Genomic DNA, 22,601 nt, shown 5'->3' on the forward strand with positions numbered 1-22,601 from the left:
GTTATTAAAACAAAGGCTAGAAGCAGACCACAGAAACAATTGAAAAGCTGAAACCATTCAGTTTAAAGCCTAGCTAAAGAAAAATGTTTTGACCTGTCACGTAAAAGACAGTAAACACCTAGTGAGCCTCAAGAGCTTCAGAGGCACAGTGCTACAACTGAAAAAGCCCTCTCTGTTTGCCATCCGCCTCACCTCTTGCAGGGCTTAAGATGAGGATCATAACTGGCAGGCTGGACATTACAGGAGAAGATGGTCCTACAAGTACCCTAGTCCCAAACCATTTAAAGCCTTAAAGGTAAAGCCCAGCACTTTAAATTGTGTTCAGAAACTAATGGGCAGCCGGTACAGATCATTCAGAAGAGGGTGATATGATTCTCGTATACAGCCCTAGACAACAGCCTGGCTTGTCACATTTTGGACTGATGGTAGTTTCTGAACAGATTTCAAAGGCAGCCTTTTGAGGAATGGCTATAGCTGGCATGTCAACCAAAGCTGGTAAAATTGCAGTTGACAGTGAGAGTGGAATTGGAAGTCAGTTTACCCACCACCCTCTCTTACTTCTGTAATCCCCATAATTATGCTCCTGGAGGTCGGGAAACCTGAAGTTTGGGGAGCAAATTGGGAGTCTGCAGCAGGAGAGAGAATTGCCAGAAATACCCACACACATGCATACGTGTGCATGCATCAAAAGAGCTGCTGTTGTGCCAGCAGAACAGTACCTTAGGATTCAAGCCACAGATTGTATACATGGAGTACTGTTCTGTGAGGCATGCAGGCATTATAAAAATTTGAGTTTGAATCACTTCTGGAATCTGCCAATGAGTCAGCAATTCCTAATCCACTAAGTGCAATTATTTTAGAAGTGTCTGTGATTAGGGTACTGTTAATGATGTTTACATTTAAATGGTTTAATTTCTGTTTCCTGTATAGGCACCAGAACAATGGAGCTGTAATTTCCCGTTGTGGGCAGCCTGAAGTCAGTTGGTGGGGCTGGAGAAATGCTGATGACGAACATCTTGTCCAATCAGTGGCCAAAGCCTGTGCCTCAGACTCCAAGTCCAGCAACAGTAAATTAATGAATGGAAACTGTTCAAGAGACTTTTCCAATGGGGGAGACTTTTCTGATATGGAATTTGGTAAGCTTCCATAGTTCTTACACTTTTGAAATTTTGGAATGTCTTTCTCCATGTAGCTGAAATGAGAAGCCTCCATTGATTTTAGCAGATGGATTTTTTTGCTTGTAATCTAGACATGTGGATGCTCCATGAGAAAAGACCAGAAAAATTCAATAAAACTTTTTTCCCCAAAGGACTTTGTTGGGAGCACTGAAAAACTGTAGAATATTTTGTCATTGGGAACAAGTGAAATACTTTTTAAGACAAGTTTTACTCAACATAAAGTATAAAGTTTTACTCAACATAAAGTATAAAAAACTTTTTGTAAGATAAGGTACAACATTGAGTAATTATAATTCCTGTGAATATAGAACATATTTTCAGGGTTATGTTCATGTGACTAAGTTTGTCCACAATTAATATAATATGTGTGTGATTATAATACACTATTATATAGTTCATTGTTCTCCGTTATAGATTAATTCAGTATTCACATATCCTCCTTGTCATATTGGGACTCTGAGACTGTTACTGTCCAAATAATACTTGTTTGTTACAACAAAATTTGTGTGTTCTATTTTCAACATTCAGTTTTTGGCATCTGAGAGGTAGGAAAAAATAAGGTACATGAACTAACAAAGCAGAAGTCTGCAGCTCTTTTTCTTCAGTATGGGGTATATACACAATGTGGCTTGCTGTACTTTTTGTTGTAAGCGTATGCCAAACAGTACAATTTTTTATGGTAACTAACTTATATATTTTAATTATTGTCTGAGATTCAATTTTTTTTAGGGTTAGATAAATGGGAAATGTCTCTTTCCCCTCTCCCATTGGCTGAAATATTTCTGGAAAACGTGCATTCTTCTCCAGTATACTGTATAAAAGATAACATGGATATTAAAGGCAGTGGTTGCAGTGCTGCTTACAGTTAGGCTCTTTTGATGTTGGTAGAATCTTAAGCTGTCTAATTGAAGCTCAGATATGAAATATATATTATTTGCCCTGTGTTTGAACTGTGTGGTTTTGGGATAACTGCTATAGAATAATCCTTTCTCTCCCCCAACTCCTTAAAACAGACTCTTCCATATCAAATGCTTCAGGAGCAGAAAGCTTAGCTATCCAGCCTCAGAAACTTTTGATCTTGGATGCACGCTCCTATGCAGCTGCTGTGGCAAACAGGGCCAAAGGAGGAGGCTGTGAATGTCCAGGTAAGTCATGGTCCTGTGCTAATAGTTTTTATTAAGATATTTATACAGAGAAGAAAATAAATCTTGTCTAAACTGTATCAGTCTGGTTAAAGTAGCTGCCCTTAGAGATGGAAAGATGATGAGAAGGAAAGAAAGTGTACTAAAACTTAAGAGATTCAAAATTGGGGTGTCACTTGGATTAGGTCCATCGGTTTAAACAACATTACCTTGTTGCTAAGGCACAAGTTGTTGTTTTGTTAAAACACTGTTTTCTTATTAGCAGTGTTATTTTATGTTATTAGGATAATAACAATAACAGTAATAACATGTTATAAAGAAAATGAATAAAACCGTTAACAATAGAGAAAAGCTGAATATTACCAATAACCATTAGTGTTCTAGTAGTAATTGTTTATATAATCGCATCATATAGAATTTGGGTGGTTAGTGAAATATTCTGAATACTCTGGTGTGTGGTATAAATGTTGTATTTTCATCATTTGACGATATCTTTATAAGGCAGTATTGTCTGACAGGGACACTTTGCTGTCTTTCCCAGCCTCTTACATCTCCATCTTAACTGGAGATACCAGGGATTGGACTTTAGCCCTTATTTATTACATACAAAACATATGTGGTATTAACTGAGCTATGACCCCCCCCCCTTTCTCATATGGTAAAGAATCATTGCCCAAAATCTTGCAGCAAACACATCATTCTTCACACCCATACCTATGCATGCTCCAATCGACCTTATGAAACTCCTTCTGCTAGAAGACGTCAAAAGAGGCCCCTGCATTATTGTAGCAGTGTAACTCTGTTACTTTGAGTTACAATGAAGGGGCATCTTGCCCAGGGTCTCCAGAACTTGTAGCTACCCTGAAGTTGGCCTCCTTGCCAACATAAACTTGGAATATATGAGTATGTGTATGTATAGAACTTTTCCTCTGTATAAATAGAAAGCATCTATATGTATAAGGTTAAAAAGTCATTAAATTTTGGTACGCACTGAGTATGATGTCCTCTTATTAAATTTGATAAATTTTGTCTTCTGCTAAAAACAGGACAATAAACTCACGCTGTATTCATCTTTAGGCCCATTAATCTGTGAAAAACAGATACTCAGAACAAGTTGCCAGCCTGTCACTCTCTTCAGCATGCACCGTCATTTATACAGCCATAACAATGATGATGATCAGTTTTAAAAATGCAGGTTGCTACAGAAGTACAATCCTGGGCCATCAAAAACAAAAGCCCCCGGCATGAGGTCACAATTGTACCAATATTTCTCAAGTTCAGTGAAGGTGTTTCACATATTCCAAAGAATTACCAGGTTTATATTTTTAGGGTCCCGTAGAATATTTGAGATTCCTGCCCATGGTGCAGTCTGTAGATCCTAATAAGCTGTACCTAAGAGTGTGGTGGCTGAAAAAAATGTGCTGCCAAAGAGTTTGAAATGAGGATCGCATCCAGAGAGGCCTCCATGGAATGGTAGCACCTTACATCATTCCCCTCTCCCCAGTCATACTACGCTGCCAATTAAGATGGTTCTCAGAGTTGTATTCTGTGGGGGTAAAAATGGAATTTGAAAGTGGTTTTATGGATGGAACCCCATTGTTCCTAGTCTAGTGGATAAATAAGTTCTTGTGTTTTCTTACAGTGTGGCAGACTAACCCCCTCTATTCTGTTATAACAATGGCTCTTTGTTAGAATGTTTGGACTGCCTAAGAACCTCAAAGGCTGATGAGATAATGGTGCTTAGCATAGGCTACGGCTGCTGAGAGCTTGTTTTTATGGTAAAGCTGCTTCATTCATTTAGTTTCTGCTTTGTTTAAAGTGGCTTCTCTTATGCTTCTGGTTTTTAACAGAGTATTATCCAAACTGTGAAGTAGTGTTCATGGGAATGGCAAACATCCATTCCATCCGGAAGAGTTTTCAGTCGCTGCGTTTGCTCTGCACACAAATGCCGGACCCTGGAAAGTAAGTGGCTTTCTGCCCCCCCATTTGGCCCTGTCTTGCATTTAATTTTATTTATGCATTTATACATACACACACTCTCACACACCATATATACACATGGTTCTTGACTCCTTTGATAACATTTGTTAGGTAAATTGACAAATGGTAAAGTTTAGATCCCTGTATCTCTACAGAAGTCAATAAAAACTTGCTTTTGTGCTTTCCTCCTGCAGGTGTGCTGTCCTGTTAATGATTTCTTTTGTACTGTACTTTCAATCTCTAGGTTTGCTAGCAAAATTAAGCTGGCTGCAATGCCCTAAATGAGCCTAGAAAATCTCCTCTTAAAACAGTGCAGTGTTATAGATAAGTATTTGTTCAGGAAGTTAAATTAGGTGAGGGGTCTTTTATAAATCCTTTCCAGGGCAGTGTATGGTGGGGTTTCCCTCACTTTAGGCTCAGAACAGCCCTGTGATGTAGAGTATATTGAGGCATAGATGACCTTTGCCCAGTCGCTGCATCTCACTGACACCTAGATCAGTGGCTTTCTTCTTTTTCCCACTGGGGAAACTTTTGCCCTGGAATCCCTGCATGTTTGCAGTTGGTTATAAGATGCACTTTTGTTTAGTTTATAGAGAGTTGTTGAATATTGTTGTCCCATGCAAAGCAAGCATATTGTAGGGGATGGTCAGTAGTGGTAAACAAACTGTCTTCAGGAAAGCTTTTATTTACATTTTTAGCCACGCTTCCTTGCAGAGGTGGTTTTCCCGTGCTCTTGTTTTATTTTCAGAACAACCCTGTGAGGCAAGTTAGGCTGCAAGGTTGCCTGGCAAGCTTCATGACTGTGTGGGGATTTGTTCCTGGGTTTCCCTGGACATGGTATGACTAATCCCTATGCTGCCATTCACCTCCCACTTCTGATCTACTGCACTTACTCAAAAGGAAGACTAGCTGTGTCATCAAAAAGAGAAGGCTTCATAATAGATTTGCATACAAGTTACAAGTGGGCACAGTAATAACTTCTTGTGTGTAACATTTGTGGGAGGAGTCTTAGATTCAGAGTCACATTTTTTTTCAAGTAAATGCAGGTAATTAAGGAATCTCCAGCTTGCTTCCAGGTCACCCTAGGGATCCTTGGAAGATAGTTTGAAAAATCACTGCATTCAGCTATACTGACTCTCAATGCAGGTGAAAGATAGGTGCCCTCCAGTTACTGCTGTGTAAAGTAATTTAATTTTCTGTCCTGAAACTTCATCTTACGAAACAGAGGCTCAGACTATTCTCCCTTGGTTATCCGCAGCTGGCTGTCAGCTCTAGAAAGCACCAAATGGTTGCAGCACCTATCCATGCTTCTGAAATCGGCACTGCTGGTAGTTCATGCAGTAGACAGAGACCAGCGACCTGTCTTGGTGCATTGTTCAGATGGCTGGGACCGAACGCCGCAGATAGTGGCTTTGGCAAAGCTGCTACTGGATCCATATTACAGGACCATAGAGGTTTGTAACAGAAGGCATGGGAAGTAGCAGAGCCGGGCTTCCTTCTGAATATTACTGAAAAGACTTTGGTGGCGGTTCTAAAGAATATTTACTTAATTAAAATATTTTTATTTTACTTCCCTGAGGAGAGAACCTATGCAGAGTAAAAATGGAAGGGAAGATAATAGGTTTAAATGCTGAAATAAAATAATTCAGACCTATAGGTCATAAGTGTGGTTGTGTCTTTGTGGCTTTATTATAAGACCAGGATGCGTTTTGAATGCTGTTTATACTGGCAGGGTGTTAAACATATCTTGCCCAGGGACACAACCCACCAGGAAGTAATTCTATACAAGTCTCATTGAAATGAATGGGAGTGTCCATTCAATCAGGGCTTATGCAAGAGAATTTCTTGGTGGATTGTGCCTGTGAAAATTGCAAGGAATGAACCAATTTTGGATTTTCTGCTCGAGATCTCAAAATGTTTTTGGCAGGTCCACTTGAGTAGAAGGGAATTAAACGAACGAATCTCATTTCACTCTTTTCCCTCAGGGTTTCCAGGTGCTAGTGGAAACGGAGTGGCTGGATTTTGGCCATAAGTTTGCTGATCGTTGTGGCCATGGTGAGAATTCGGATGACCTGAATGAACGCTGCCCAGTGTTTTTGCAGTGGCTCGACTGTGTCCATCAGCTCCAGAGGCAATTCCCTTGCTCTTTCGAGTTTAACGAAGCATTCCTTGTGAGTTGAATGTTTTCACACACATCTGAATCAGCAGATAGATATTCTTAATAGCCAGCCCTATGGGGTTCTCACTTTTCCAAGTGTCTTTGTGGTGTGGTTCAACGAAAGATGTGAAAACTATCTGGCCACCCATACCAAGCAAAATAGTCTCTTACAGTACAGCTCCGTCAAAGGCTCATCAGAACAGAGTAATACTTACTTGGAAGCTAATGTGGCGTGGTGTTGCAGTGTTGTTTGCCTTTTGAATTTAGAAATTGCACCAGTGACTTATCATTCAATGTGCTAGGCAGAAGTATAGAGTCATGTAACTGTGGCTTGGTTAATAGCAGTGCAGAATTGGTTCAGAACATTTATTATCTCTCCTGCATTTGAAGAAAAGTAAAATTAAAAAAATTGTCATCTCCTCAGATGCTCTCACCCAATGATTTCATATAGATATTAAAAAGTAGGGTGCATGTGTGATAGTACTTAGTTAGGATACCATTGCGCAAACGTCAAAGGCTCAGTTACCCCTCAGCACCATCTTCTGGTACTGATTGGCCAGATGAAGCATTGGATTCCCCACATCCCCACCTGTGTCATACACCATGGTCAATGATAATAAAGCCATTAAAAGATCCAGGAGAATCAACAGGGTTGTGCTCCCCATTCTCTCCCCCGAAGAAGACATTCTCGTGGTGATTTGAGGTGGTTTTAGTTCCAAAGTCAGGCCCGGAGCTGGATTGAAATGGGTCTGAGAAAATCTGTCTTATCCTAGAAAGCCTGAAGATACCTTGCTCAAGCGCATTGCCTAAAAAGAGTATAACCACTTGTGGAATATAGTTAAGCTCTTCAGAAGCTGGAGTTGACTGTTTTCCATAGGGAAAGTTTCAAAACCACCTCCTTCCAGGCAATTGGCGCTATCCCCTCCTTTTCTGGACCCAACTGTCTAATCTGCTGTACATACCTTTTATGTCAAGATGAACAAGGGTCAAGCAATGAAGATGTTTGCTAGACTTCTGCAAGCAGGTTGTCAAAATCTTCAGTCTACAGTAACTGAAATTCATCTAAAGCAGTTGTGATCAGATGGAGCTCTGGTAATTCTGAGACTGAACTGTTACATTTGTGGTGTCTTAAGTCATTGAGGATGTGAGCAACTTTATCATCAAAATACCTTGAAAAATGTCACTGTAAGCTGCAGTAAGTTCTGAGTCTGTTAGAAGAAATAGAATGCAGAAGGCTGTTTAGATAAATGATAAAATACTCCTAGGATTTTGTCTTCCAACATCTTGTTCCACTTATAACAACAACAACAACAACATCATTCGATATACATACTGCTGTTCAGGACAACTTAATTCCCACTCAGAGAGGTTTACAAAGTATGCCATTATTATCCCCACAACAAAACACCCTGTGAGATGGGTGGGGCTGAGAGAGCTCCCGAGAACTGTGACTAGCCCAAGGTCACCCAGCTGGCTTCAAGTGGAGGAGTGGGGAATCAAACCCGGCTCTCCAGATTAGAGTCCCGCGCTCTTAACCACTACACCAAACTGGCTCTCCAACTTAGTTGTTAAACTAGGATAGGGATTCTCTTCCACTGTCAGTATTAGACAATAAATAGCTTTATCCTTTGTGTGTTGTGTTAAAGAAATTAATTGATCAAGAGGAAGGGTTGTCATATTGCTCATGTTTGGGCCACTTCACATAAACAAACCAACCAGCTGCTTACATAGCTTGTGCACTTGTGCACTTACATTGTGTGCATGATTGCATGGAGATACACCTCAGAGTAACCTGAGTATTACCCAAATACAGTTTGACAGTGATCAGTAGCTGCTTTTATGAGTGCATCTCCATTTTTTCCAGCTGTGATCATAAGAATGGTGGCTGGCCCACTGCAGGTTGTGTCCTTGTAAATCGAATGTTGTTATATTATTATTATTGTATAGTATAGGTCATACCAAGATTTTTGCATATGATTCTGTATACATGGTGTGAGGAAAATATAAGCCATTTTGCATGTATGAACTACACCTTTAAAAAGAAATAAACAGGAGTCTTTTGGCACCTTAAATTCTAACACTTTTTTATTCCACATGAGTTTATGTGGACTAGAGCTTACTTTGTCTGATACTGCTCACTCAGAGTAGTATTTTTCTGGGGAAATATGCAAAAATGATAAATATCACCTATCTCAAAAACCTTGAATAAAATTTTAAATGAATGCATTATTTTGTGTTTGCCTTCATATGTGAGAGCTTTTCAGGCTTATGTGCTGATACTATCCTTTCTGTATAGGTCAAGTTGGTGCAGCACACCTACTCTTGCCTTTTTGGTACATTCCTGTGCAACAATGCGAAGGAGAGAGGAGAAAAGCACACCCAAGAAAGGACATGTTCAGTTTGGTCTCTGCTGCGAGCAGGAAACAAAGCCTTCAAAAATCTGCTCTACTCCTCCCAGTCAGAATCTGTGTGTACTTTTTTAATTCCTTGTGCCAAGTGGAGTAGATGGTGTAGCTATCAAATTAGTGAAGGAAAATACATTGAGATGAGGCACTTTTAGCCTGCCTTGTGGATTAAGAATTTGTATCTAAGCAGGGTAAGAGAGTCTGCCTGCTGGGAGAATACAAACTATTGCATTAAATGAACCCATAAACTGATTCTGGATTAGCGCTTTTTGCACTTTCAATAGGCTAAAAAGATACACAGCACTGCAGCATTTTGAGAGTAATAGTGACACAAACCCTAACAGTGTAGGGCCAAATCCAGTGGAAAACTCCCCTGCACAAGTCCTACTAAAACATATGGGAGCTGTGCCACAGGATGATAGTTAGCTCAGGGTATGTCTTGAAAACACATAATGAAGTTCTGTTGCTTAAGTAAAGCCAGTAGATACTACTTGTCTGGGGAGGTGAACTGAGAACAAACATATATGCCCTTGTGAGCTCCTCTAGTAAAAATATTCATACAATTTTGATGACATACTAAATTGACTTTGTAGTTGTTAATCTGATTTTATTTAAGGTAACTCTTGTCTGTTCATTAGTTGTTCACCTGCTTTTCCAGTCTTTTTCTAAGTTGGTGAAGGTTTGTTGAGAGCACATGCTGTCTTCTGGCAAAAAAGCCATATCAGAAATGAACAAAGAAATTTCAGTGGGAGAGGGGCATGATTCAAAGACCATTACTGCTATATTCATGATTTAATTGCAGTGTGGTAAATGGTACAGGTCAGCCTTAACAAATGGCTAGTGGCATTCTGCATAGTAAGTTATAAGTATTACCCTTGTTCTTCTCTTAGGTTCTGTATCCTGTGTGCCATGTACGAAATCTAATGCTTTGGAGTGCAGTTTACTTGCCATGTTCTTCCCCTTCTACTCCAGCGGATGATACCTGTGCCCCTTATCCAGTCCCAAACTCAACTCCTGAAGATCAGCCTCTGAGCAGGTGAGTTTTGCATCCTGATGGTGGCATAATTTAAGATAACAAAATTCTTAGCATGTGAAGGAAGTGCCTCTGTCCAGATAATTGTTGTTTTTGGCTTCCTTAATTTGTTAGGTAAGTATGGTAGCTTTCTAAAACTTACTGTTTACAAAATGATTTGTTATGACTGAAGGAGGATGCAGTTAATAGTTAAAATGGTTCCTATCATTTTGTTCCTTTCTTTTTCAGGCTACCAAAGACAAGGTCATTTGACAATTTGACAACAGCTTGTGACAGCTGTGTACCTACAGCCAACCGGCGCAGTAGTGATCCCAGCCTCAATGAGAAATGGCAGGAACACCGCCGTTCTCTGGAGCTCAGCAGCCTTGGGAATCCAGGGGATGATCTCTTTGATGGAGAGAGCCAGGGAAAACCAGGCAGGACTCTGGTTGGAGCAGAGCTTTCTGTGGCTGCAGGTGTAGCAGAAGGACAGATGGTGAACATTTTGCAGGAGGCTACCAAGGAGGAAGGGGGCCTGGAGGAATGTGTGAGGAGCACTTTGGAAACAGCAAATGAAGAAGAAGAAGAAGAGGATATTTCCCAGGATAAAGAAAGCAGGACTGAAAACCTGTATGGCTTTGCTGATAGCATGTATAAAAAGACTGAGATGGATGCAGATTCTCTTGTGGACAATCCAGTTTCCATCCAAGAGGTGGTTTCAGAGGGTACTTCTGAGCTTCAAGGACAAAATAATGAGCATATAGCTGTCCAGAAACCATCTCAGGTGAGAGAACTGCAAACTGGCTTTTTGGACAACATTGTAAATAGTAACGTTCAAGGAGCAGAGGAGGACAGTGTTAGACTATCTGTAGAAGCTGAAAAACCTCATGGCACCCCCCACCCTACCCTACCATTGCCTGTTATACAGGAGGCAGGAATATCAAACATGGAGAGTTCTACTGAAACCTTAACAGAGAATGGAGCTAAGCCAGAGCTTATCCAAAATGTTCCTTCTCATTGGTTCCATTCCATGGAAAATAGTGCTGATGAACTTCCCCAGACTTTTGAAAGTAGACCTGAAAGGGAGGACACAATAGAACTTCACAGACTGGCAACAAACTTAAACAGGACTCCTGAGATCAGCATCATGCACAACCCGTTGCCTTCACCTTGTGCCTTGCCTTTAACTGAATGTAAAGAGGAGATTGTCTGTAATGGGGAGCTGGAGCCTGAGAACAAGGTTGCAGAGAAACCTGTGGGGTTCATTGTTACCCAGAAATACCCTGCACCAAATGGACACTGTGTAAATGGAGAGGAGGGTAGGATAAAGGTCCCTCTGAGCCGGCAGGTCTCCACAGCTAGCTGCAGTTCTGCTCTGTTGCATCTAAGGAACTTGCACCACAAAGGGATTCACACCATTGCGGGCCGGCAACAGACAGGAAACAGCCCAGACCAGCCTGCCCGTAGTCATCTGGATGATGATGGGATGCCAGTCTATGCTGATGTCATTCAACAGCGCCTCCGCCAGATAGAAAGTGGACACCAGCAAGAGGTAGAGACGTTAAAGAAGCAGGTACAAGAGTTGAGGAGCCGATTGGAGAGCCAGTACCTGAACAGCTCGCTGCGTTTCAATGGTGACTATGGAGATGAAGTGGTAAGTCGAGGAGATAGTCACTGTGGGTTGTGCCTATGGTGCTATGCAGGGTAAATGTTTGTGAAGCTGCCAGTGAAGCTACATTCACAAAAACGAATAGCTGAACAACATGTTCTAGCTTTTTTGCCCACAGACGTGTATTCTAGTAATTTGCACCAAATTAAAAGGTGTGGAAAGAAAAATGCTTTTCTCCCTGTTTGCTTGGAGGTGATTCTTAATTGTTGCACACATCTGGGCAACTGGCTGCTTATAAGCCTGCTTACTGCTTTTTGTTAGGAGGATGGGTGGGCATATGTGTTTAAAAAGATTGGTATTACTCAACAAACGTTATAAAACCATGCATGTTTTATTTGATTGAGGAAGCTGGCAGTCTCTTCAAGCCTGTTATAAGAATTTCTGCTTTTATTAGTGTAAGATGCAGAAGCATTGATGCTGTACAGCCGCCAATCTATCTCATTTCCATCTTAAAACCCATTGAAATGATAGGAGGTTATGCAGCAGTTGGACCTGTTAGGTGGCACTCAGTAAATGTCTCAGGTATGCACACCCCCTCATACCAGTTTTTGTTGCTGTTATCCTTTTCATGCTCACTAGTGAACTTTCAAAAGAGCAGTTGCTGCCATCAGTTTCATTCTGATGGTGGCTACAGGAGCAGACAGCTGTGAGTGGAGGCACCTACATTTATGAACATTCCAGATATGTAGAAAATATATAATAGCATTTTATAGGAGGGAGAAGCAGAGAGTAGATGAATATGTGTGGTGAGCTGGTGAGCTTCAGAGGCTCTCCAGCAGTGGTCAGCAGTTGACAGTCCTTGGCCCAAACCCATTCCCTATTCTGCTCACTGGTACTGTCCAGGTACCAGTTGTTGTGATCCCATAGCCAATTCCTTGCTACTGTGAGACCTATTCAAGGGAGTGATCAGTTGTGTAGAAGCAGCCATATGTCCCTGCCCTTTCCACTGTAATTTGGTAAGCAAGTTCCCTTGGTGGCCAGCTGAAAATGAAATTGCTAGGAAGTGAACAGACGAGTTCTGACATTTGGGGATATGTTGAGAGGCGCCCTCTGTACATGGCTTTTGATTGGCCCCACAGCCAGTGTTGCTGCCTGTTTAAAGTCTTTGTAGGGAGCGGAAACATGCAGATTTTTCTCTTTGTACAAACACTTTATGATGCTAGTTCTTACTGTTATCCCAAGATCCATATTTTACTGTGTGTTGTGCTGCTAGGTACAGTCTTTAGAGAGAAGTGGTGAGGGTTTTAAGGTCCCGTTGAATTCAACATCTACCCAAGGGATTATAGTCAAACTGTTGTTAACTGCCCTCACTGCTTCCCTTCCTTTCTTTCCTTGTGTTCAGAAAAACTGATTGGGGTGTACAAGTGAGAGAATTTTTCTATATATTCCCTACTAATACTTTTGTCCTTTTTTTAATGCCAAAATAAGGGCATAAATAAGGAAAACTTATTTTCTTGAATGCTGCTCTTCTTGGTGGTCCCAAGGTGGAAAATAACTGAAGAAAGAAACCACAGAAATGTTCAAGTAACAGTTGCTTGCTTGTTCCTTACACAGAGGATGAGGTTGGGGAGTTGGACCTGCCGACAGGCCAATTTGCAGTAACATGTACCAGGGATATAACCTCTACTATCCCCACAATATCAAAGCAGTCCTGACATTCTAAATGTAGGTTCTATAGAACATCATGCAAAACTGACATTTCTTCTTGTTGGATTCATTCAGTTTCATACTGGAATGTGGCATTGTCTTCATCTCTTTGTATCTGGGCTCAGAAATGCCAAAATGATAGTAGAGGTGTGAATTTTGATTCAATCATAGCTGGGAACACTTGTTGTGAAACCAAATATTTGTAAACCAAGATAGGTGTTCTTTTTAAAAATTCTTGGTCCGAGGACCGAAAGTGATTTCTAGTTTTAATTTCTGCCTCTAATCTTCTATACCCAATCTTGTAACCCAGAGGGCATGCAGGGTATTCTTACTAAGAACAGTTCTTTAAAGATAAGACTTCAAACTAGTTTGACAGGAATGACTGGGAATTATGAAGTTCTTAGAGCATTTGGTTTGCTTTCAAGGCAATGTGCTGAACAGATGCCAGCAACTTGCAGATAGTTGAACACCATTCTGCCTCTTTATACCTAGAAATTCATGATTCACCTACTGTTGGTATAAAATTCTTGACTTCTAGGAGGCAACACAGAATACATTCTTCCGTATGACTCTTTGGCAGGCAGCATCCACAGAGGAGAGTTTATTAATTGTATTCAAAGGAGAGACCTGGGAACAGTAGCATTTGAGAATGCTGGAATAGGAAGGGTATGAACACTGGTGGACCCAGTTTACAGAGCCTGCAAGTGGAACAAGTTCCCAAGAGCATGTCCACTTAATGACATCTTCCCACTTGCTACTGATAGAGATGTCTTGTGGACACTGCAACCGTCGCTCTTCATTGTCTGACAAAATTGCTCAGTCTAATCTGGGGGGACTTTGTATGCCACCACTGCTCCCCCCTCCAGCACACACACTTGCTGCCATTCAGTTTTCGATGCATGATCTTTGTTTATACCAAGAGGCAGGCTTTTTTGGACTGGACTAGGAGGCACCTCCCACTTCCTCCTTGAACTGGTTTTTATCCTACCTCAATATTGAACGGTTGCATGTTCAGGGCTGGTCTGCTGTTCCAGTACAGTTTGGTTCAGACAAGTCTCTTTCCCTTGCTTGCCTTGAAATATTGTAGGACTTGAAGGTGAGGGGAGGTCATCCTTTCCAAAAGGAATTAATTTCGTCATTGGAACTTTTGAATGTTCTTATGGCATGAGTGCAGTTTGTGTTCATGGAAAGCAGAAGATCTATGTTTGAGTATACAGGTGATTACCACTGGAGGTTTTGCATTCAGTTGTGGCCCTGTAAGGCTGATAATTGTCCCTTTACACCACTGCCATCCCTGAAAACTGCCTACTTTGTGAAGACCATTAGGATCAATTAACCAATGTCCCTTAGTTTTAGCACCTGAATCTTTGCTAACATAATAAAACCTTGAGGCATTTCAACCAAAACCACTTAAGATACAGTTCTTAACTGACCATCGAAAATAGTAGAAGTGCCCCCTCCCCCACTGTAATCTTATTTTCTTAGGAGAAACATGCAGACTCCCCGCTCTCAGCTGTCTAATCCATGTTGTATAGAACTTGAGAGTAGGTTCTGTTCAGCTGTGTTTGTTTACCAACAGACTTCAATACCTGACTCGGAAAGCAATCTGGATCAAAACTGCTTGTCTCGCTGCAGTACAGAGATTTTCTCTGAAGCCAGCTGGGAGCAGGTGGATAAACAGGACACAGAGGTACAGGCAAAATCCATCTCCGTGGCCTTCCTCTCCCTTTTCTTACATCAGCACGTGATACTAATGATCCAGCTGTCCTATCCCTTCAGTTCTAACACTGGTCTTAGTAAATCTTCCCTTTTGTCCCTGTTTCTAATACTTTGTTCCTTTGCTGGGGAGCTCCCTGCTAGCACCTGTCTCTGAACTCTTATTGAAAAATGATGACTAATACATGCAGTATCTGAGTGTTTGGTTTGTATAGCTTTTAACTTGACGAGGAAATTGGGAAACTTGGCCATGTCTTTCCCCCATGTGGCCAATAGAATTTGATATTTGGATTACACTGGAATAAGTTTTTTGTCTTTCATTCTTTGGTGATAATCAATCTCTGCTGTTTGTTACAGATCATGATATTTCCTTCCTTTGTTATTTTTACTTCTTAAATTTGCATAACACTAGTGTGTTTAAAGCTGTCTCTTGTCTTTCTAGGTGACACGGTGGCTTCCTGATCACCTGGCTGCGCACTGTTATGGCTGCGACAGTACCTTCTGGCTTGCTAGCAGGAAGCACCACTGCAGGTAATGTGTGCCACAGATAGAATAGGGTGATGAAGGTGTTGCTGGCAAGCCAGGTAGCAATTCTGTATTGGAAGAACTCCTGTTCCTTTGACTAGCACTCTTCCTTGGTACAGTCATAACTGTATCTTCTACTGCAGAAAGTATAAGCACCTGCTGAGCAAAGCTTCAAGGACAGTTACATTTCATGGTCTTTGCATCTACTCCATGTCTTTTCATGTAAATCAGCCTTGCCTCTCCCTGGGTTATGATAGAAGCAGTTAGTTATTTACAGTCTGCAAGAGTGTTTAGAAATATCCTGTCCCTTTTCATTTCTTCTAAAACAAAGATAAAATAGCTCTCTGACATTAAATGGAATGTTTTCAAGTGCTCAAAGTGTTTTTGTACATAGTTTCAAGTAATCCTTATAACAGCCCTGCAAAGTAGGTCCATATTATTATTCCTCCCACCTCAGTTATTGAACTGAGGCAGAGAGATTGTTGCTTGCCTCTGGTCAGCTAGAGAACACCTCCATGCACCATTTTTGTGATGGCTATTACTTCTCTCTCACCTCCCCAAGAACTATTAGTTGCCCTATGAGGAGAAGCATACTGGTACCCTTATGTTTTGTGTGGGTGCCCCCCACCCAAGGCAAACGCCAGATTGGTATGGCTGTGATTAGAGATGTGCTTTGTTTTACAAATGATCCAGTCAGGGCTGTCCCAAAATGTGCTAGAGCCCAAGGCAAAAAATCTGTATGGTGCACCCACCCCATTACAGTTAACATGGGGCATAGGCCACTGTGAAGTTCTGGTGCACCAATGCCACTGAAATGAACAGGGGGTATGTCAAAGAGTAGTGTTGTTTTAGAGGGCTTCTGAGTGACTTGAACCCTATGAAAAAGATTTTCTCCTCCTACTGCCTCCTTTGTATCACCCAAATGTTGCTGCCAGTAGCACCTTTTTCACCTTGCTAGAGTATTACTGCTTCCTTTGGAGTCAGTTAAAAAATGAACACTGCTATGTATTTTTAAATGTCTTTTGTGATGCATTTTGTACGTGCCAGAGTAATTTGAGAACTTCGGGCCTCTGCCCTTATTTTAGAAGGTTGGCTTATTTTGTAGTGTCTTGCGAACTTGTGTTTTGTTTCCCTTTGAGCAGTGTTGTCTTTTTATTATTTTTTTCATCCCCAAATTCATTCTGCCAGTTAGCATCTGGCTTGTGCTGAGCCTACTTTTGAACAGGAGGTAATCCTCTACTCCTGATTAAAATGCTATAGACGTTTGCAGAATATTGGAAACTTCTCGTTTGTTGCTTGAAATTGGAACCATATTATCCTTGATATCTGAGCAGGCTTGTAAGGAACAAGCAGGCCTTGGCAGCTGGTTAAATTTGGGGTGGAGAATGCCACTAAACCCTCAATAGTCAAAATAGTGTTTTGAAAATTTTTGATTCCCAAGATACATTCCCCCTCCCCTCCATCCAGGGTGGAGGGACTCCTGAAGGTGAGTTACTTCTCAGTGGAACCCACCCACTTTGTTTCTGCATGAGTTACTGTTCTGGGCATTGGAAGGCTAACCCAAAGCAGTTAATTATGCAGAAATGCAGTAGACGGGCACTGTGGGCCTTTATTGCTCTTTTACAGCACACAGGTTTTTTGGGAAATAAGAAAAAAATATATACTATAGATAACTCCCTATCAGACTGAATGGAAGAACTGTCTTGCCACTTGTTTTTAAACTCCTTGAGTTTAGTCTCCCTTCTGAGCTTTCTCTCACCTCCTTGCAGGGACCCTGAACGTGTTGATCAGACTTGGTGAGCATTTGCAACAGCCTCTGTTGTCTGTCTATATTTCTCTGATAACCTCTCCAGACTAACTTTGACTTCTTTCCCATGCTTCTTTTGCCTATACATAAAAGTAATGAAGCCTGAGGTGAATGGCAATAATGTGGTCCAGTTTCCATGGCCAATGGATCAGGCATCTCTTCCCACAGTGAATTTATAATCCAGCCTTTTGTTTCATATTCCTCTCTAAGTGTCTTCTGTGACCAGTGCTGCTGTAACAGCAGACAGTGAATTGATATTTAGGAACCATCAAGTTATTTGACCCATTCTTGTTATATTAGAGAGGTCTGGTGGAGGTTGAGAGTTCTTGAGCAGTGTACAAAGAGAAATTGAGTAGCCAGATCAGAGAGAGCAAAAGGGCAAGTGTTTTTTGAGCTGATGGACCCAGGCTAATATGGATAGCATCTGAGCAGGCAAGGCAACAGGGGCTGTAGGATCTTTGCTAGTCAAGTGAAGCGCAGTGTCTGAGAAGGAGCATATCTTTTACAATGAAGCTCCAGGAGTCTGGTAGAGAAAAATTAAATGTAGGTGAGCAGAAATTTTGGTATGAGACAAAAAGAAGCAAAAATGGACCATTTGGCCTGTGACACTTTGTGCATAGGCTTTGTGAAGAGCCTGTTTGAGGACAAAGTGTCCCTTTCTATGACATTTAAGTAGAGATACCCATGCAGAAAGAAGTTCTATAAATAGGATGTACTTTTTGAAAATATTCAGAGCTTCTCTCAAAACAAATATTAGTCTATAGCAAATTCCTGCTGTCATCCATTTCAGAACCAGAGCCACAAAGGCCTTGGAAGGACTTTTTCCTAACACTTTCTAAAATTCATTGCTTTAAAGTTTTCACCTCTGTTGTTTTTTCTAATAGCCATTTCTATTGGAGTCCGTAAGAAGACTTCCAAATCTACTGCCTGAGTCTAGCCTGAGTGAGTTTTCTAAAGTTAAAGTTAGAGCTTGATATCTCCGGTTTGGTTTGCCAAGCTGTAAAGATCAAACTTTGAGAAAGAAAATGAGGGGTTCCCTTTGCTTGATTGTCATTGCACCAATAATTACTATAAAGAAAAATCTCATTCTGACATTGGAGCTTTAAAGCCAAGGCTGTGAGGTGCATCATCAGATTTGTCTGTCCATAAAACGTGCTGATTGTCTCAGACTTGCCTCCATCAGCCAGTACAGGTATGCTGTATTGCTGAAGTGGAACAGATTCAAGTTGCAAATTTTATGTGTAAAAAAAATTATTAATTTGTAAAAGCTCAGACACTGAAAGTATAGTGCATAAATTTTGATGTTTGGTTAGGTTTGGAGGACAGGGAGCTTTTGCCTTGTCCATTTAAATTGATCAGAATCCCAGTTAGGGGAAGAGGGTATGAGAGCACAAATGCAGGTTTGTCGTTCTAGTCTGACACACTCTCAGTCTCTCTTTCTCATACATACACACACCCCTTCCTGCTGATGGTGCATGTGCTATTGTGCCTCTGCTGACTGACATCTGACAGAAATATGTTGACTGCTATATCACTCAAAGCATATGGGGCTGTGTCATCTCTGGCTGCTCACCTGTGTGCCTTTGCATGGTCCTTGTTGACTTGCATATTCTCTGTGCTGAAGGATGGCGCTGCTGTAGTTCCTCTGGGCTACAGCTGGCTCACTATACTATTTCACTACTATATGTCACGGTTTCACTACTATTACCATTTCACTATATTTTTGGAGTAGTGACCAGCTTGCCAATTTTCAGGTTTGATCCTCATTTACTTCTCTTCCTTTAACCCTTGGAAATCATTAGCCAGAAGAATAATGTGGAGGAGTAGCTGGAGTGTTCCATTGCTCCTACATGTGGTGCACAAGACCTCAGTAGCTCAAAATTTAAGGGAAATAATCCTTTTTCTCCCTCCAGGTTCTCACTCCTACTTTGGACTGGTAATATAGCAACATCACCATCCCATGGTGCTCTGATCCACTGCAAATTGCCAGAGGGAGGGCTGTTCCCTTCCTCTGCCCAAGCTCTGTTCTTTGGCAACTAGCCCTTACACCAATGGATTGTCCATTTTCTTTAGCAAAGAATACATTAATTCTTGTCCTGTTGTGCAAACTCCACTCCCAAGTTGCAAATTTATTTTAATTTCTTTTCTTCCTGTTCCTGACTGAAGGAATTGTGGGAACGTGTTTTGCTCCAGCTGCTGTAACCAGAAGGTGCCGGTCCCCAGCCAGCAGCTCTTCGAACCCAGCCGAGTCTGCAAATCCTGCTACAGCAGCTTACATCCTAGCAGCTCCAGCCTCGATCTTGAACTGGACAAGCCTATTGCTGCCACTTCAAACTGATAAGCTCCAGCCTAGAAGGAAGCTGAGGGAAGAGGCTGTCACCTCTACCCTGCCTAAGCAGACACGCACATCCTCAGTGGACTGAAGCTGGTTGGACTGGAGAGGCTGTGTGCTTTTGAGTGGGGAGTACAGAACACTGCTCAGAGAGAGAGAGGGTGTGAGGATGTATTGGTGGAGTGTGGAAACCCTTTCCTTTCCATCTGTTGCTCCCATTTCCTTCTCATCCTACTTGTGTGTACATTGTGTTGATTTTGCTGAAAGACTGTGAAAAGGGGGCTGGGCCTGGCATCTTTTTTTCCCCACAGGCGTTTTGCTGCCCTGTTGATGAACTGTGCTGGAGACGGATGACTCCTGTCTTACCAAGATGAGAGTAGGTGCAATCAGTCCAGAGACATTGTGAATACCTGTAGCATCAGCGCTAATGCTTTCAGTCACTCCTGTTACTTCCCAGCAACAAACTGCTGTTTGGGAGGTCATTGCTGCTAGAAGAAGTGAAAACTGCCTTCTCAAGAGAACTCTCTCCCTCTCTGTTCTTAGAGTGGGTTTAGTTATCCTTGCTGCATGGAAATTGGGCAGGGATGGGGTCCGGTTGCAGATCACCTCACTGGACTATTCTTTGCCAACCGGCCAATCTGTGGCTTGGAGTGGGAAATGTCAGGACAACTTTGGCTAAAGGAAGTTTGTGCTTGTTTGAGGGAAGTGAAAGGGAAGGTGATTGGGCAGGCCACCAGTTCACAGGGTGGCTTTTAAAACTTGCACCTCTGTGTAAGATTCTGTACATGCGACCTGTTCTAAATGAATTGGTGGCTGGGCTTGTTAGAACCTGTTAAGCATCTCCCCTTGGCCTGGTTTTTAAGACTGGTTTACACAGGAGGCTTCAGAGGCTGCACGCAAAGTCTACTGGCATCATGTTGGTCAACTTTTCTGCCTTGAGAGAGAACCCCAAAGCAACTAATCACTCTGGCTTGACCCACTGAGCAGAATTTCTTGGCAAAGAAGGGGAGTTACTGGTCAGTGAAGATGGGCCTGCTAATGTCCACAAAGTGTGGCAATTTTTCTCCGAGTTTTGCTCCCACACAAAAAAGTCATATTTAGGGATTTGACTGGACCAAAACAATTTTTTTAGAAGTTTCCCTTATATTAAAATCACTTTTTAAAGTGTTGTCCTGTTGAAGTGTTACAGAATGCTCACATTTTTTTGGTTTGTATTGGCCTACTGCCCCTCTTTTAATCTGCTTAGTATCTGGAGGGGGGACATTATAATACTACTTTCCCATGGCTAAGCTGAAGCAGTTTCTGCCTAATAAGTCATCAATTTAATAATGTGCCTCTTACCCACCCACCCCCATCCCCAGAATTTAGATGTCTGCATGTTTCCTTATCACACTTTTACTGCTTGGAATGGCATCCATGTGGTGGCTTCTCCCATGCTGCCACCATTCGCTTGATAAAGTAATGCTCTGCACATCATTCTTGTGCATTGTGCTAGTAGTTTTCACATCAGAGCCAGCAACTGCCACTAAAATGGCATGGAAACTCTTCACGTGGTGTGTCTGAATAGCGCAGGAAAAGGAGCCATCACAGGGAGGCCATTTCATGTAGCAGTAATGTCATAAATGTGTAGGCCAGTTTTAAGAAGCTGCAGACAGTTACAAAGATTTACTGCTAAGATGGGAGTTTGCCTTCCGTGTAATATAACACTGATGTTTTTCTAAAGTGAAATTCATAAGGCTGAGATTATCTTGGAAGTATCTGATACATCTGTAGAAAAGATGTGTCAGTATCTTGATGTCTGAATTGTCTGGGTTGTTTGAGAAAAGTAAATGTGTTGCCTGTAACACAATATAAAGTAGGTGTTGGGAGAGAGCAAACCAGGATCCCAAGAGGCTTGTATAGAAGAGTCTTTTTATCTTTAAGGCAGTCATGGGGTCTAGCTTCTTGGCATTCTTCACTTCTTCCAACAAGGAGGATCAGTGCAAATTCCAATTCAGACTTTTTAAAATATCAAATGAAATGATCAGGGTTTATGCAGCAGTGCATAGTATTTCTATAGAGGTTGCAGTTCCAGTAGAGCAGAGACTGTTGGAACAGGGAATGGGAGAAAGTACGGAAGTTTTTCTGTACTGTTCCATTAATGCAGGTGTCTGTAATGTTGTTTTATAGGGAAACGGGATTGCTTTACACACTGATGGTTGTGTGGTTTTCTGGTACAAGTAGAAGGTGAGAGCAAGGTCTGATATTCTGCAGTTCATAATGAAAGGTGCCAAGAGGTTCTGATACGGGTTTTGGGGGTCTGTGATGTACAGTGTGAATAAATGCTTGCAGTTCTTAGTCTTTTTTGATGAATGAAGCACTTTTTTATTAATATTTTTTCTTTGTATGTAAAGCAGGAAACTATCTCCACATAGCTGTATATATAACCCTTTCTTTCCTAAAGAGGAGCAAAGTTGCTCCTTTATATTTTTCATTTTTTTGTCAAAGCAAGACGTAAATACTTTAGAATTGTTAAATATATAAATAAAAATAAAGTTTAGAGTTTTGCATGGGAGCATTTGCTGACCTGCTTCCTACTTTTGATTTGCCCCTTCTAGGATCAGAAAACCCATCTCGTATTTGGTGACAGTGTGTGCTCATGGTGCCATTACAGTCTGCTTCCCTATAGCTTCACCTTCGGCAGCAGTAGCACAGAATGCCCAGGGTGGTGCGCGGCCTTTATAAGCCAAGTGATCTTCTGTGGTTTTAGTGGTATAAGAAGCCCCACTGTTCATTTTTGGCTGCTTCTAAGAACCAGATAACATTTTGATTCTTCAAAATTCTCTGTAAGTTTTAGTGGCCATCACATTTAAAAATTGATCCAAATGTTTTTTTTCAGTCACAAACAGGCCAAAAGTATAGAGGAGGGGAAGTCTAGTTTCTGACAGCTTAAATCCTGCTTCACTGCAGTGTAGAATTCCTACCACTGGAGCATTATTTAGGCATTGCTACACATGCAGGAAATTGAAGATGAGGCAGTAGAATGCTGCA

The 22,601-nt window shown here is 41.5% G+C and overlaps 1 protein-coding gene across 4 annotated transcripts in view; it reads left to right on the top strand.

Moving 5' to 3' along the window:
- Positions 1–22,128, top strand: part of MTMR3 (myotubularin related protein 3) — an 87,439-nt gene extending 65,311 nt beyond the window's left edge. The window contains exons 10-21 of one of the 4 annotated variants that reach the window (XM_054995908.1): positions 931–1,136; positions 2,192–2,323; positions 4,171–4,282; positions 5,559–5,754; positions 6,286–6,471; positions 8,755–8,925; positions 9,754–9,899; positions 10,125–11,529; positions 14,771–14,881; positions 15,350–15,438; positions 17,202–17,228; positions 19,406–22,128. In XM_054995908.1, the coding sequence (XP_054851883.1) occupies positions 931–1,136; positions 2,192–2,323; positions 4,171–4,282; positions 5,559–5,754; positions 6,286–6,471; positions 8,755–8,925; positions 9,754–9,899; positions 10,125–11,529; positions 14,771–14,881; positions 15,350–15,438; positions 17,202–17,228; positions 19,406–19,577 (2,953 nt within the window). In that variant the 3' untranslated portion in view covers positions 19,578–22,128. The remainder of the gene's footprint in view (positions 1–930; positions 1,137–2,191; positions 2,324–4,170; positions 4,283–5,558; positions 5,755–6,285; positions 6,472–8,754; positions 8,926–9,753; positions 9,900–10,124; positions 11,530–14,770; positions 14,882–15,349; positions 15,439–17,201; positions 17,229–19,405) is intronic. The other 3 variants (XM_054995909.1, XM_054995910.1, XM_054995911.1) reach the window with 3 other exon arrangements.
- The last annotated feature ends 473 nt before the right edge of the window (positions 22,129–22,601 follow it).

The sequence above is a fragment of the Eublepharis macularius genome, chromosome 13 (genome assembly GCF_028583425.1).
Source record: "Eublepharis macularius isolate TG4126 chromosome 13, MPM_Emac_v1.0, whole genome shotgun sequence".
Classification (NCBI taxonomy): Eukaryota; Metazoa; Chordata; class Lepidosauria; order Squamata; family Eublepharidae; genus Eublepharis; species Eublepharis macularius.